The 14,090-nt window shown below is 39.4% G+C and overlaps 2 protein-coding genes across 2 annotated transcripts in view; both read left to right on the forward strand.

Moving 5' to 3' along the window:
- Nucleotides 1-5,635, forward strand: part of LOC138038926 (uncharacterized) — a 19,759-nt gene extending 14,124 nt beyond the window's left edge. The window contains exon 3 of the mRNA XM_068885018.1: nt 1,112-5,635. Within this exon, the coding sequence (XP_068741119.1) occupies nt 1,112-1,342 (231 nt within the window). The 3' untranslated portion in view covers nt 1,343-5,635. The remainder of the gene's footprint in view (nt 1-1,111) is intronic.
- A 7,630-nt stretch (nt 5,636-13,265) lies between these two features.
- The window catches only part of LOC138038927 (ubiquitin-conjugating enzyme E2 Q1-like), a 33,391-nt gene continuing 32,566 nt past the window's right edge, over nt 13,266-14,090 (forward strand). Inside the window, exons 1-3 of the mRNA XM_068885019.1 lie at nt 13,266-13,541; nt 13,658-13,765; nt 13,873-13,974. Of these exons, the coding sequence (XP_068741120.1) occupies nt 13,383-13,541; nt 13,658-13,765; nt 13,873-13,974 (369 nt within the window). The 5' untranslated portion in view covers nt 13,266-13,382. The remainder of the gene's footprint in view (nt 13,542-13,657; nt 13,766-13,872; nt 13,975-14,090) is intronic.

The following is a 14,090-nucleotide window of genomic DNA, read 5'->3' on the forward strand; positions in this document are numbered from 1 at the left end:
AACGTAAGGGTTTACCGAATTTCAGCCTTGAACAGCATTTGGGAGTAGAGAATAAAACTCCGTTGTTAATTTTTAACCTAAGTTTAGCGTTAATCGGCTTTTCAACAACTGGCCCACCCAGGATGATAAGACGTTGAACTGTGATTTGTAATACGTTTTCCGGATGATTTAAGGCTGATCTTGTAATTTTTGGATGAATGGAGTTAAGGAAGCAAGTAAAACTGTGGGATTTGAATAAAGTCTCCCTCAAAAAATAAAGAAATGAAAATTCCCGTATCCTGATAACCCGCTAATAGGGCTTCGTTGTTTGCATTTGCAAATTTAGTAACGTTAATAATGAGTTTCTACAACAAACAACTTCAATTTATATTACGGATTTATCTTGCTGGTAATCTCTCGCCATTTTCCGAAGTTTACCTGTAGTTGAAGTTCACTGTAACTGGACAATTTGTGTTAACTGTTTGCGCATTCCGCGAATAGGCCCTTTAGGCGTCTTGTTTCAATAAACGTCACGAAGTGTGCAGCTTTCGACCTCTTTCCAACAGTGAGGTAAGTCAAGTGAAGCTATGATCCTCGCAGTCATGAACGCAATTTTAGCAATTGCGTAGAGAAGCCTGAAAAAAAGTCAGGACTTTAACGGGGTTTGAACCCGTGACCTCGTGATACAGGGGCGACATTCTAACCAACTGAGCTATGAAACCACTGATGTTGGCAGCCGGTCATTTGTGGGTTCAAATGTTCCCGAGATGAATGAATCAATTAACGTAATGATACATGAAATGAATCATATATTGAATTGCGGAAGTGAAATCAAGTGATTTCACATTCATCACGGGAACATTAGAAGCCACAAATGACCAGCTGCCAACATCAGTGGCTTCATAGCTCAGTTGGTTAGAGTGTCACACCGGCATCGAGAAGTCAACGAGTTCAAACCCCGTTGAAATCCTGAATTTTTCAGGCTTCTCTACGCAATTATTAAAACTGCGTTCATAACTGCGAGAATCATAGCTTCACTTGATTACGCATCATTTTAGTGTCGTATCCTTATAAATCGTTCGCCCTTATCCAAATTTTCCATGAACTCATTCTTTTTATTTCACTGGTGCAGAAAGGCCAACAGCATTACTTCACGGTAGACTTGGACTCCGTGTACGATTCGCCCACAAATCAAGGCGTACCAGTGTACAAGCTCTCGACAGTGGATTCTGAAAGGCGAAACAGGTTCCGTTTAATCGTCGTTGTTGTCCTCCTTGGCGATATCCGCAGCAAAGAGTATATCAGTCAGGCGTTCCGTCTACGAAGTAGAGCTGGTAGGTTTAGAAGCCTATCAACGCCGTAGATTTACCGTCAGAGGCAAATTTTCGCGCTGCTGTATCAGGTGTTGTATCTTAACGTTCTTGTGTTAAAAAGCGGTGTTGGGTTGAGTCGGTTTGCCCCTGTTTTGTAAATGGGTTCGGCTTTAGGCAGTTAAGTGTAGGGTTCATGGGTAAAATTTATTTAAAGGGGCTGAGACCGACTTTTAATTGCAGCTATGTAAAGGCTTCATTCGTTGAAACCTTACGTATGAGTTGATAAAAATGCTCTTTGATTGTAGTCGCTGACTAGCGGAATTCAGTTTTTTCAGCTAACTCAAGAGTCCCTGGTAGTGAATCTAGCTTTACCAGACCTTAGAAAATTGGGTCAGTTACCAGTGCACTTTCCTGGCTACAATGTAGCTTTTTTAGTTCTTTTTTTCAACTTCGCTTTTCCTGATATACACGCGGTGAAACAGACCTCACTTTTAAGAAAATGCTACAGATATCCCGTACAATCCTGTTCGTTCTCTGATAAAAATTGCGATTGACTGAAACGTCGCTACAGGTCTCTCTTTTGGAAAGAGTTTATTTTGTTCGTATTACAGACAATGTTGTCTGTTACTAACGTAGCACTAAAAAGTTCCATCATAGTACAATTGTACGTTGAGAAACAAGTCGTTCTTACCAGCTGTTTTTAGCTGATAAGGTATTTTGTTAGATATTATATATCTGTCTACGGTTGAGCCTTCTCAAAAACGGTTTGACTGGTCATTTGCAGTAGATCAAAACAAGCGCCTGCATTCGAAAGACGAATTACAGAGCTGGAGGAATATTATCTCACAATCAGACCATCGGAGTCCTTCGGCTCTCGTATGATATTTGGCACCGAGCTAGCGCGAGTTTGACCGTTTTTAAGCGGGCTTTTTGTCGCTTATCACTGCAGTGCAGTGGCACACATAGCTCCTAAAGTCTCGGACAATATGCAAATTAATTCTGGCCCGAAATGTTTTAAGTTGATGCATCATTATCCAGTAGGCAAATTATGGTTGGGAAGATTAATTTTACAGCATGTCACAATGAAAAAACTTACAGTATGCACATGAGTAGAGAAATAATAATCCCGGGAAACTGATGTTTCACGTGGAGTATATTTTAAATGCTAGGTACGTTCTTATCCACTGCAGAGTAAGGTTAAAAGACGGTTATTAATTTAGGTCAAGTTTATGATTTAGTCCAGAAAAGTATGAATCCGCATTGGTAAAGAAGCACTGTCTCTTTTACATTGGGTATCAAAAGCTGTTTTGCGCTTTTTTTTTCACGGCTTCGCTTTTTTTACAATTGTGTGGCAAAGAAAAACACGTTTGGTACCCAGGTTGTATAGGAGTACACGGAGACTAAGCTGTCTTTTGGCGCAGAATTTTGGTAAACTTAAGTTTTCGATTGTAGCAAGATTGAAGACGTGAAATGTTGAATCATCTTATGCTTTTACTCATATGAATTCTTCCTTTGTATTTTTTTTTAATTGAAACAGTGCCTCTTTATTCTATGCATGGCTACTGAGAACGACCATGCACATATTGTGTTTTGGTCACTAATATTCGATATTTTATAAGCTTTCGAATTTCGTAAAACGGGCGCAAAACCATTTCCAAAATTTTATAAACAGGGTTGTCAAATGTGATGCATTTCCCTTGCGGACCTATAACAGGGGCCATTTGAAACACAATTTTTTAATTTTTTTTTTTCATTGTTTTATTAAAAAACAACGATGGTAAATCTTTTTTTTTTTAATGGGCTCCTACTATGACTACGGGTCAATATTTAACGGAGATTTTTAGCCTTGCTAATTATGCTAAAATAGTCTTGGAATAACACGCTCTCTTGTTTCACTTGTTTTTCACTACAGCAGAGCGTCATAAAAGCACCAATATCTTATTTCTTTTAAATATTTTTTAACTTTTTTATTTACTTCTCAAGAACGAATGAAAGTAGCTACGATTCATTCCTCGTTCCAAATTGAATATGTTTTCAAACACTTGTAGATTAAAAGCTAGTTAACTGTTAAAGTACTTGGATTTGATCAATTGCCCAAGTTTGATTTTAAGGCAACGCAGCGACCGCACTACAGCTTGCAAAAAGTAAATTTGGTGAATTCTGAAAGCACTCAGGCCCGATTCACACGGTACCGGACTAATTGTCTACCGGTTGAGAATTCGTGCATTTTTAGAGGTTCCGTTCACACGGAACCACGCTAAACATACGAAAATTTAGACGCCTCGCCGTTCAAAAATTTGCACGCCCAGATCGGGGACGAATTTTTAGCGGTACGATGGAAAATTTAACCGGCGCGCTGTGAACACCTCGACCGTCTAAATTTTTGCATGGCGAAGGCGTTGTTGCATTTATGCGTGGTAACTCAGCTACTATCGTTAGGCTTTCTCTTTCGGTAAAGACTTGTTTCATGTTTCCATATCTCAAAGTGCCCTTGGACGTGAGGGGCCTGGGGTGGCGGTAAGGGGTGAAGGTTACAATAGCTGAAACAACCCAAACCTTTACAAAAATGCTAACCTTAGGCCTAAACAATATGCTTTAGATAATGTTTAGAGCAAAGGTTAGCGTTTTTTTATGGGTTTGGGTTGTTTCATTTTTGTTGTTCCAGGCCCCTTCCCCTTCACCTTCTCTTTCTTTACACCATTTTGGATTTCATAAAGTAGCGCTCTGCGCATGAACATATGGTAAAACCACTGACAACGGTTAAACTTCAACGCGTTTCGTCAGTTCCGTGTGAACAGAGCGAAAATATTGCACGGTTCCGTGCGAACAAAATGGGCGGTTAAAATTTTCAATCCGGTAGAAATTTCGATTCCGTTTGAATCGAGCTTCAGTTACGTTAAGATCGAGCAATCTCGTTCCTAGGGTTTCTCTCCTCTGCCTCCTTAAACGACAAAGGAGGCAGAGAAGAGAGACCCTGGGAACGAGGTTGGGATCGAAGCTTGACCGGCTTTGCTCAGGTAGCTGTAAGCCTGGAGCACTGAACTCATTGCTCGATAGATGTAGCGTCGCTGATGCAAGGCTAAGCGAGATTCAATAATTACTGAAATAGTTTACCACATTTACTCTAGTCTAGTTACATTCAAGCTTAATACTCTACTGCTTCGTTTGGTAATTTCATTGAGCTCTTAAGCCAAGGGCTTGTTTAAAACAATCAATCGTCAATCAAAAAGCTTATATCGTTTACACAACCACTATGTATAGAATATTGTATAGAATATTTGTTTTTTTACTGATTTTTTCATGTGAAACATGGCGAGTACAGGTTAATACACCTTATTCCAAAATGACCGCCATTTTAGTATTCTTTTTTTTTTATTGCAAATTGGTTCAAGGTTAAATGGGCTATATCACGTTATTTTAGGGTGTTTCGGGGAAATCTTTAGTTGATCACGAGTTTAATACTCGAAAATGGTAATGTGGAACTTTTTTATTGATAAAATTACCGTTACATCACAAACAAGACCATTCTGAGCAAAAACGACCCATATCCAGGCGATTTGCCATAAACTTGAAAAACGTCGGGGTCACTTTTTTTTGAGATTACCGAAATGCAATCCGTTTCAATCTCGTCCATTTCTGTCCATCCATGCTTCTCTTTCCTTTTGCAGTATTTCTTTTATGTTGTTCAACACTTTTGAGTGGTTATTGCAATGTTTCATTCTACTTTTTGGGCATTTGTGGGTCATGAAATTACATAATTTTGCGAGACCTATTGTAGCTCTTGAAATATTCTTTTAAAATTTACGCTTGAAAGCGAGGCCAAAAGGGAAACAAAAGAATACCAAAATGGCGGCCATTTTTGAATAAGGTGCTGTAGCTTGTTCACATCGACAACTATTCTGAATGTTTCTGCTAGAGAAAAACAGCTCAGAATGGGCATTAAAACAAAACATGATTACTCGTCGATGAAAAAATGACGCACACTGATGTATATGGTCGCAACTGATTATGTGCAGAAACTGAAGAAATGTCGCAATTTTCGTGTTGATTTTGAAGACTGAGAGTAACTCACGCATGCACAGAGGTGATGACTGCTGATATCCAAATATTACAAGCTTTGACGAATATTTAACGTACGTGTAAACAAAATAAAAATATGACCTAACAGTTCTGTAAATTGCTGCGCAGAAAAAATGGTTCTTCACACTGAATTCTGTCAGCAAAATTGTGAAATTCTAGTTTATGTTTCTTACGCTTTTAGACGTTTAGAAAGATTGTAACGCTTGCTCTTCACAGTCCATGTAATATTGATTGTCTGCCTATTAAAGCTTCCTGTTATCTTTGGTTTTTTTTGGGTCGTTTGAAAGTGCGTCGTTTTTCGGGATTGAGAAGCAACTGCCCATTTTCGTACCGTTTTCATACATATTTAATTGAGCCCTCCCCATAGGTGAGCCAATGTAACGAAATCAAAGAAAAAACCAGTTGGCTATTTAGAAGTGCAGCCGAGAAGTCGAACCAGGGACTACCAGGATCAAATTCAACGAGTGGTTAGAACAGGTATTGAACAGGTATTGAACCACGCGAACTTACTCGGTAATGGGCTTTGTAGACATTCGTTCTTCTATCGGCTAAAAGGATACAAAATTGTGAGGTCTCAATCAAACTAGATGTATCTCAACCAACTTGTGGTCATTACGACTGACAAGGTAAATTTGAAGTGCACGACTTCTCCTGGACTTCGAGTACGACTCCGAACAGGAGATCCGACCCACTGAGATCGACTGCGCGTTTTGCATCATGGACACGAACGTTCTTGTTACCAGAGCCCTCGTCCCGTGGTTGGCCAAACGAAAGGTTCTGGTAGCACCTAACAATTGAAATTTTTTTCATTGGCTGGTAAAAATTGTACGCGCAGAACAAATTAAAATTGCAACTACTACGCATTACATTTTACTTCCGGCCAGTATGATAATATACTTACTTCGCAGCAATGATATGCAGGGCAGCTTTCTGTTCTCTTTTCAATAGGCCATTTCCGAGTTCGTGTCTGCCTCCTCTTCAAAGCGAGTCTAGGTGCGAAGTTTTTCTTATGTAAATTAGTTTTCATTCATATGTAAAGTAGAACCAATTACCATCACAAAATCTTCGCACTTCGACTCGCTTTGAAGAGGAGGCAGACATGAACGCGGAAATTGCCCCTTCTATATCACCTAACTCAAGCGCAATCGAAGCCTTTTTAACGCGACTTCGAAATGACCCGCTGAGGAAGCATCCATTGTACCAATATTTTCTTTCCCCATCCTCCCGATCATTCGAACTTGAAAGAAGTCCGCCCTGCTGGATGTCCGACATTTACGGACATCCGGTATTGGCTGCTACCAGAGCCTTTTGTTTCGCCGACCACGTGACCAAAAGAAACGGAGGGCTCTGGGAACGAGAATACGGGCTAGAATGGGACATGTACACTCGAAACTCCAAGCCTTTAACTCTAATCAACGGGTCAGTGAACATGTCTCGACGCTTTTACGCTTTTAAATTTTATTTACCGGTACGTTTGCTTCAACAACCCTCATTCAGAATTTGTTTGTTATTGCGAATGTTGAATGGTCTTCTCCAAAAAAACGGATACTTTTGAAAATGGATATTGCAGGATATGTTGCATATTAAACGTCAAGTCAAATTTAACTGCATTGCTTCACAGTGTTTATTATCGCCTTGCGTTATTTTTCTTATTAAAGTTAAAACCTTTTTCCCCTCTCTTTCAACACTAGGGAACTTAAGCAACGACAACGGCAACGGCAACGAGAACGTCAAAAATTTACATATTTAGTGGGCAAAAACAATAGATTTGCACGCCCTGCACGTGCGTTTCTCACTTTTATCCATTTCTTTGCCGTCGTCAGCAAAACAACAACGTGAAATAGTCAAATTTTAGGTTTTAAGGAGAACGTCAGCACTTAACGCTAAAGTTTCATTTTCTCCCCTAAATTAAGCGCCGTTCCGACCAATGTCATTTTTGAGGAACTACCACACCCTTGTCATAAAAGAAGGGTTGACATGTTTACAAAGTGATTACAATGACGCGAATTTATATTTTAAGATGACGTTCTCGGTGCCGTCGCCGTCGTCGTTGCTTAAGTTCCCTACTGTTAGCTATGCGCGTGCGCTCTAAGCGGTCTCTCAATGACAACAACCGCGGCTGCAGCCTGGGACTGAATACCAGGCTTCTCGCGAAGCTTTGTTGAATCAAATGGTGAACCGTTTGCCCACCCCAGTAGTCAACATCGTGCAACAAAATCGAAAGGAAGTTGAAGCAAATGCTGAAGCGGTGTACCCGGGCCGTTAGGTATTTCAAGCATCGAGCCGCAAGCAGCCTCTGCAAGATTAACGGGAGCCCATTACCTGGAGCCTCCATCTTTCATATTAGAGAGCTTTAGATTCTAGGACGAGAACGACTACGACTACGAGAATTTCTCATAGAACAATAGTGAGCGCGCGCAAACCAGCGTCATCTTGGCGGAAAAAACGTGATACCGTCGTCATTTTAGTACGAGGTTTTGCAAAAATGTTGTCGCGTCACAACAAGTCAACAACACGGTAGCAGTTTTGGCATTTTTCGATCAGCAAAAGGGCTCAGTTACCAGCAGTAAGAATAACTGAGCAACCTACACTGCTGACAAAGAGTAAGATTAATCGTCCGGGTTATAAATCTTCCAAGTATTTTCGGTAAAAACGGACAGTCAAATTTCGTACTCGTTCTCGTCCTCGTCGTAGAATCTCAAGCTTTCTATTAACCCTCTGAGTGAACCCTGTCCTGTATCGGGGGGGAGGGGGGGTGGGGGGATGCAGGGATGGCGCAGTGGTGAGACTACTCGTCTCAATGTGGCCTGTGGCCTTTGCATATTGTTGAGAATCAACGGTGGTCCTTAAATCCCAAGGGTGGCATATGGATATAGAATATCTGCTGCTCTTCTTAATGCGTATGGATGCATGTGTTTGTTCATTGTTCACATGTGTGTTGTTTTTGTGTTTATCAAGTAGTTTTTGTTCTGTGTTAGGCGCTACGTGTTACTTACTTATTATACATGTTTCAACCAGCTTGGAGAAGAATTACTTCATGTTTCACTTTCACAAAAGATAACGTTGATTTTAAATTACTCTCTTTAAATGTTCGAGGGGTTCGTTCATCCATAAAGAGGAGAGCTTTGTTTATGTGGTTGACTCGGCAAAAGGCGGACATTATTTTTCTCCAGGAAACGTATAGCACGAAAGAGGTGGAAGATATCTGGAATACTCAATACAAGGGTAAGAGTTTCTATTCACATGGAACTAACCACAGTTGCGGGGTAATGATTTTAATAAAAGACGATCTGGAATTTGAGTATAAATCGTCCGTTTTGGACACTAACGGTCGTTACATTTTGATTGACGCCACTGTACAGGGATCTGATTTCTTATTGGTCAATATTTATGCACCAAATAAGGTTCAAGAGCAATGCGAATTTTTCAGCGGTTTAGAAAAAATGGTAGAGGAATTAAATACAAGCGCTGAGCAAAAAATTGTAGTAGGTGGGGATTTTAATGTTGCTATCGATCCTGATTTTGACTGTTCTGGGGGTAATCCCACAAAAAAAGATTCTGTCAAACACATTCAAGACATATGTTTAAATTTCGATTTAGTAGATATTTGGCGTGTGAGGAATCCGGTATGTAAACGCTTCAGCTGGAGACAAAAAAATCCTTTTCTTCAACGGAGACTAGATTATTGGCTCTTGAGTGACTCGTACCAGGAGGAGGTAGAGGGTGCCGACATAATTCCCTCTTTGAACTCCGATCACTCGGCTATTGTGCTTCAGTTTAGCAGTGTAGAAAAGCAAAAGCACGGTCCATCTTATTGGAAATTTAATGCAAGTTTGTTAGATGACTCTGATTTTTGTAAGCTTATAGCTGAGAGTGTGCCAGTGTGGCGAGAGGAGTTCATTGAAGTTACTGATAAGCGAGTTCTTTGGGACTTAATCAAATATCGAATACGACAGGTTACGATTAAGTACAGCAAAGCTAAAGCTAAGGCCAGAAGACAGAATTTGAAAGTAATAGAAGACTCATTAAAGCAGTGCGAGGAGGATTGCAGTGTGTTTCCATCCCCCGAAAATATGGAAAAAATGGAGAATATTCGAAACGAGTACGAATTGTTTTATGAGCACTTATCAAGGGGTGCGATAGTACGTTCCAGGGCCACCTGGTTTGAGCAAGGAGAAAAAAGTAACAAATATTTCTTAAACCTTGAAACCTACAAAAAATCCAAGAGTTGTATTCGCAAGGTGTATACCAAAGACGGCTTTCCTACCTCTGACCCCAAAAGAATCATGAAGGAAGTGGAAGTTTTTTATTCTAGTCTTTACAAGACTGACAATTCTAAGATCCCGAACAACGTTTCAAACACATTCTTACTTTCTCAGGCAATCCCAAAGCTTTCAAACGAAGAGGCGATGGCGTGTGAAGGAAGATTGACGCTTGCGGAGTGTTTTAAGAGTTTGCGATCTTTTCAAAGCAACAAATCCCCAGGTAACGACGGCCTTACGGTTGAGTTCTATAATGCGTTTTGGGAAAGTCTTGGAAAGCTTCTTGTAGACAGTCTTAATTGCTCATTTGATAAAGGTGAACTATCAAATTCCCAAAAACAAGCAATAATAACTTTGATAGAAAAGAAAGATAAAGACAAACGAAAAATTTCTAATTGGAGGCCGATTTCTTTAATTAATGTAGATGTCAAGATTGGATCTAAAGCCATTGCCTTGAGACTCCAGACTGTTCTCCCTAGAATAATTCACCATAATCAGCATGCATATGTTAAAGGACGAACAATCAATGATGCAATAAGGACGATTGATGATATACTCGTATATACTGAAAGATATGGTATCAACGGCAAAATGCTAGCAATAGATTTTCAGAAAGCCTTTGATTCAGTGAATAGGAATTTTTTGTTTAGCACATTGGCTGCTTTCAATTTTGGCTCTTCATTCATCCAGTGGATACAAACCTTTTACCAAAATATTTCAAGTTGTGTTCTTAATAACGGGTTCTCTACCGGACCTTTTAAGATAGAAAGAGGTGTGAGGCAAGGAGATCCACTCTCTCCATACTTGTTCATTATTGTCCTAGAAGTACTAGCTGTTAGTATACGTAAAAATAAGGATATTCAAGGGATTGTGGTGGATGGAATCGAAATTAAACTTGAGCTTTTCGCAGACGATCTTACTGTATTCCTGAGGAACGATTGGTCTCTTAGACACCTCCTTGCTCTTATTTCAAAGTTTGGAATCTGTTCGGGTCTTGTCATAAATTTTGACAAAACAGAAATGTTTATCTTGGGGAACTCGGTTATGGCTCCAGCACAGGACCAAAGTATTATGAACATTAACGTTAAGAGAGCTGTGAAAATATTAGGGGTGTATTTTACTTATGACAGCCGTTTGAGACACAAACTAAATTTTAAGGAAATAATAGATGCTGTCAAAACAAAACTTCAACTTTGGAAGTGGAGAAATCTGACAATAATTGGAAGAATTCAGATCGTTAAAACTTTTGTAATTCCACTGATAATGTACCGTGCTGGATCAATTTGTATAGATAAGGAGGTGGTAACTGAGGCTAATAGGATTATATTTGACTTTATCTGGAAAGGGAAAGACAAAGTAAAACGAGCTTCCTTAGTTGGTGACATAAAAGATGGGGGCCTGAAGGCCCCGCATTTAGAATCGATAATTAAGACTCATAGAATAATGCTTTGCCAGAGACTCGCGGATGAAGAACCTTGTAATTGGAAAACTATTTTATTTCACTATTTGAAACAGGTCGGGGGGAAGTTCATCCTCTGTTGCAACTTTGACATAAAAAAGCTACCGATAAACCTCCCAATGTATTACAGGGAATGTTTTGAGTGTTTTTCGCATTGCTCCGCAGCCACCGATAACAATGTACTTGAGCTTTCGCACGAACAAATTTCCAACACTGTTCTTTGGAACAATAAATTTATATGTATTAATAATAAATCAGTCTTCAATCAAAGCTTGGTTAGTAAAGGAATAATCAAAATAGGCGATTTAGTAACAGAGAAAAACCAATTTATTTCTCAATGTAATCAAAGCCGGGTGAATCTTTCTCCAAAAGATATTTTTGATTTGATGTCCTTAGTTGATGCAATCCCTGCACCGTGGCGACAGTCGCTGAAAATAAATGGATACTTGAACAAGAGTCCTTTTGTTATTCAGGACCAAATTCAACTTGTGCTCAATAACCAGGAGGTCTCGATCACTGAGGCGACCTTTAAGAAGGTTTATAGGGAGTTGGTCTCTGGTTTTGTTACTCCACCGACAGCTCATTCAAAGTTTAATGAAAGCTTTAATGGTGTTTGTTTGGACTGGAACGAAATTCATAGTTTGCCCTTTCTAGTCGCTTTAGACACAAAGTCACGAGAATTTCAATATAAAATTTTAAATAGGTATTTAGTGACAAATACGTTTTTGAAAAAAATTGGCAAAATAGACTCCTCATTGTGCACCTTTTGTGGTATGTTGGACGAATCCCTGGAACATCTTTTTGTGACTTGCCATTTTACTACATTGCTGTGGAAAGAACTCATAGCTTGGTGTAGTGGAAGACAAATTAAAGTTGAATCACTATCTGCAGCAAATATAATTTTTGGTGACTGGCAAAGGAAAGATTGCTTCCTCTTATTAAATCATATTATCCTCATCGCAAAACAGTACATTTATTATTGTAGGTCCAGCAATTTGAAACCACTTTTCTACGTTCTGTTGCAAAGAATTAAGTTTGTCTACCAATTAGAGAGCAAAATTGCTAAATGGAACAATAATTGGCAAGCTCACTCTATTAAATGGAGTAAGAGCGGTTTTGAAGATGTTGAAGATTGAAACGTGCTTTTATATCTTTTTCGATATTCTAACACAGCGCTATTGTGGGTGTGTTTGTATGTGTGTGTGTGTGTGTGTTTCTGCATCATGTAGGGGGAACTTTTGGGGGGTGGGGGGTGGTTGTTAGCATCCACTTGTTAGCTCAAATCTGTATATACATATATTTTTTTGTGATTGCTGTAATTTCTTCGTTTTTGTAAGTGCTGTAACTCCAATATGGAAATGTTAAAAAACAATAATAAAATACAAAAAAAAAAAAAAAAAAAAATGTGGCCTGGGTTCGATTCCTTGAATCAGCGTCATATCATAGGTGAGTTGAGGCCGGGTTTGATTTGCGTTAACTTGTTGATTTCAGTTTACAGTGTCTTCAATTAGTGCTCCAGCGCTAATAAAGTTCTTTTCCGCAAAACATCTAATTCCCTATTTCCCCCATCCCATGATGCAATACATTTTTGGGGGGTTCTTTGCATAAAAACAATCCAAGTTATTTACTCTTAGGGCTGTACCGGTACCATTGTTGTTAAGGTGGGGGTACACGTGAATTTTAAGGGCATTTTAAGAGGTTTAAAGAAGGAATAAAAGAAGGAAAATTATTTTTGGAACACCAACAGACAGTTGCCTCCAACCCAAGAGCACACCAGGTTGGTGGGGGACTGTTTGGGTGTCCATAAATAAATTTTTAGCTTCAAAGTCTAATTTTCAAACTACATCAAATCTTAACTATTTCTTATTTCTCCAAATTTTACTGCTCTTTTGAGAAAAACTATCTCTTCCCAAATATACCGAAAAATCACCAAAAATTTACAAAACACCCCAAAACATTGATTTGTGTTTTAAGCATAGGGTTTTTATATTGCTTGAAACGCGAACGAGATATTTCCATTAAACCTATTTTAAGCGGCGTGAAAACGACTTTCTTTATTATTTGATTGATTGGTGAATTCTCCCCTCCCATACCCACTGGGGCTTTCACTGGGGCTTTTCTTTCTCTGTGACATGCCGAAGTCCTGAGGAACTGGTCAGCGGTAGTGAATTTCTCACCGAGACGCGAGATCGACGCGAAATTTCATTTCGATAGCAGGAATGGTTGTTGCTTTTTGATGGAAAGTGTTTCCACCAAAACATAGCTCTCGTTGTTGCCTGAGAAAGGCAAATGTCCAAGTTTCAAGAACTTAAAAGGGAGCTTAGTATCCTTGAGAAAACGTTTGGCTTGCGGCACGAACATTTCCGTGTTGAAGCCAACGGTTTGGACGAGGTGGTATACCGATTTATTGCACCAAATGGCGAGCATGTAGTACACTGCAATATATATGTAAGCTTCTGTGAAATGGATGGTTATAGTAATTTTCGATCTAACAAACTAAGAAATCCAAAAGGGTCTCAATCGGAACCCTTCTAATCAGTGTTTGCTGTTGGTTAAATCTGAAGGAATCATATCCCATCCCGCCACCAATGTGGTTCGCGGAAAGTGAAGATGCAAAAATTACTCAAATTGTTGAATCCTTAAGCTGTATTGAACCAACTTCACCGAATCTGGTAAGATGTTGTTGTGCCTTTTTTATTTGGCAAATGGTAATTCCCTGTCATTGTTTGTGATTTAGCCTGGTTTATGTTTAACAATGGTGTTTCTTTCGTCTTATCAGCTTCTTCGTTCCACAAAGCACTTGATCAAGGAGCTCTACAGATGGCAGAATATCCCATTACCACCATACATAGACAGCCTAGATCTGGTACAGCTTATACAAGTAAGTTTTATAATTTGTTATACCTCTTTTGATGGTCTGTTTCCTTTGCCGAGGTGGTTGTAAAGCTATAAGCAGTAAGCTCAAGTCAAGGTGCTACGAGAGCACAATGATTACAG

The sequence above is a fragment of the Montipora capricornis genome, chromosome 2, assembly GCF_036669925.1.
Source record: "Montipora capricornis isolate CH-2021 chromosome 2, ASM3666992v2, whole genome shotgun sequence".
Taxonomy (NCBI): Eukaryota; Metazoa; Cnidaria; class Anthozoa; order Scleractinia; family Acroporidae; genus Montipora; species Montipora capricornis.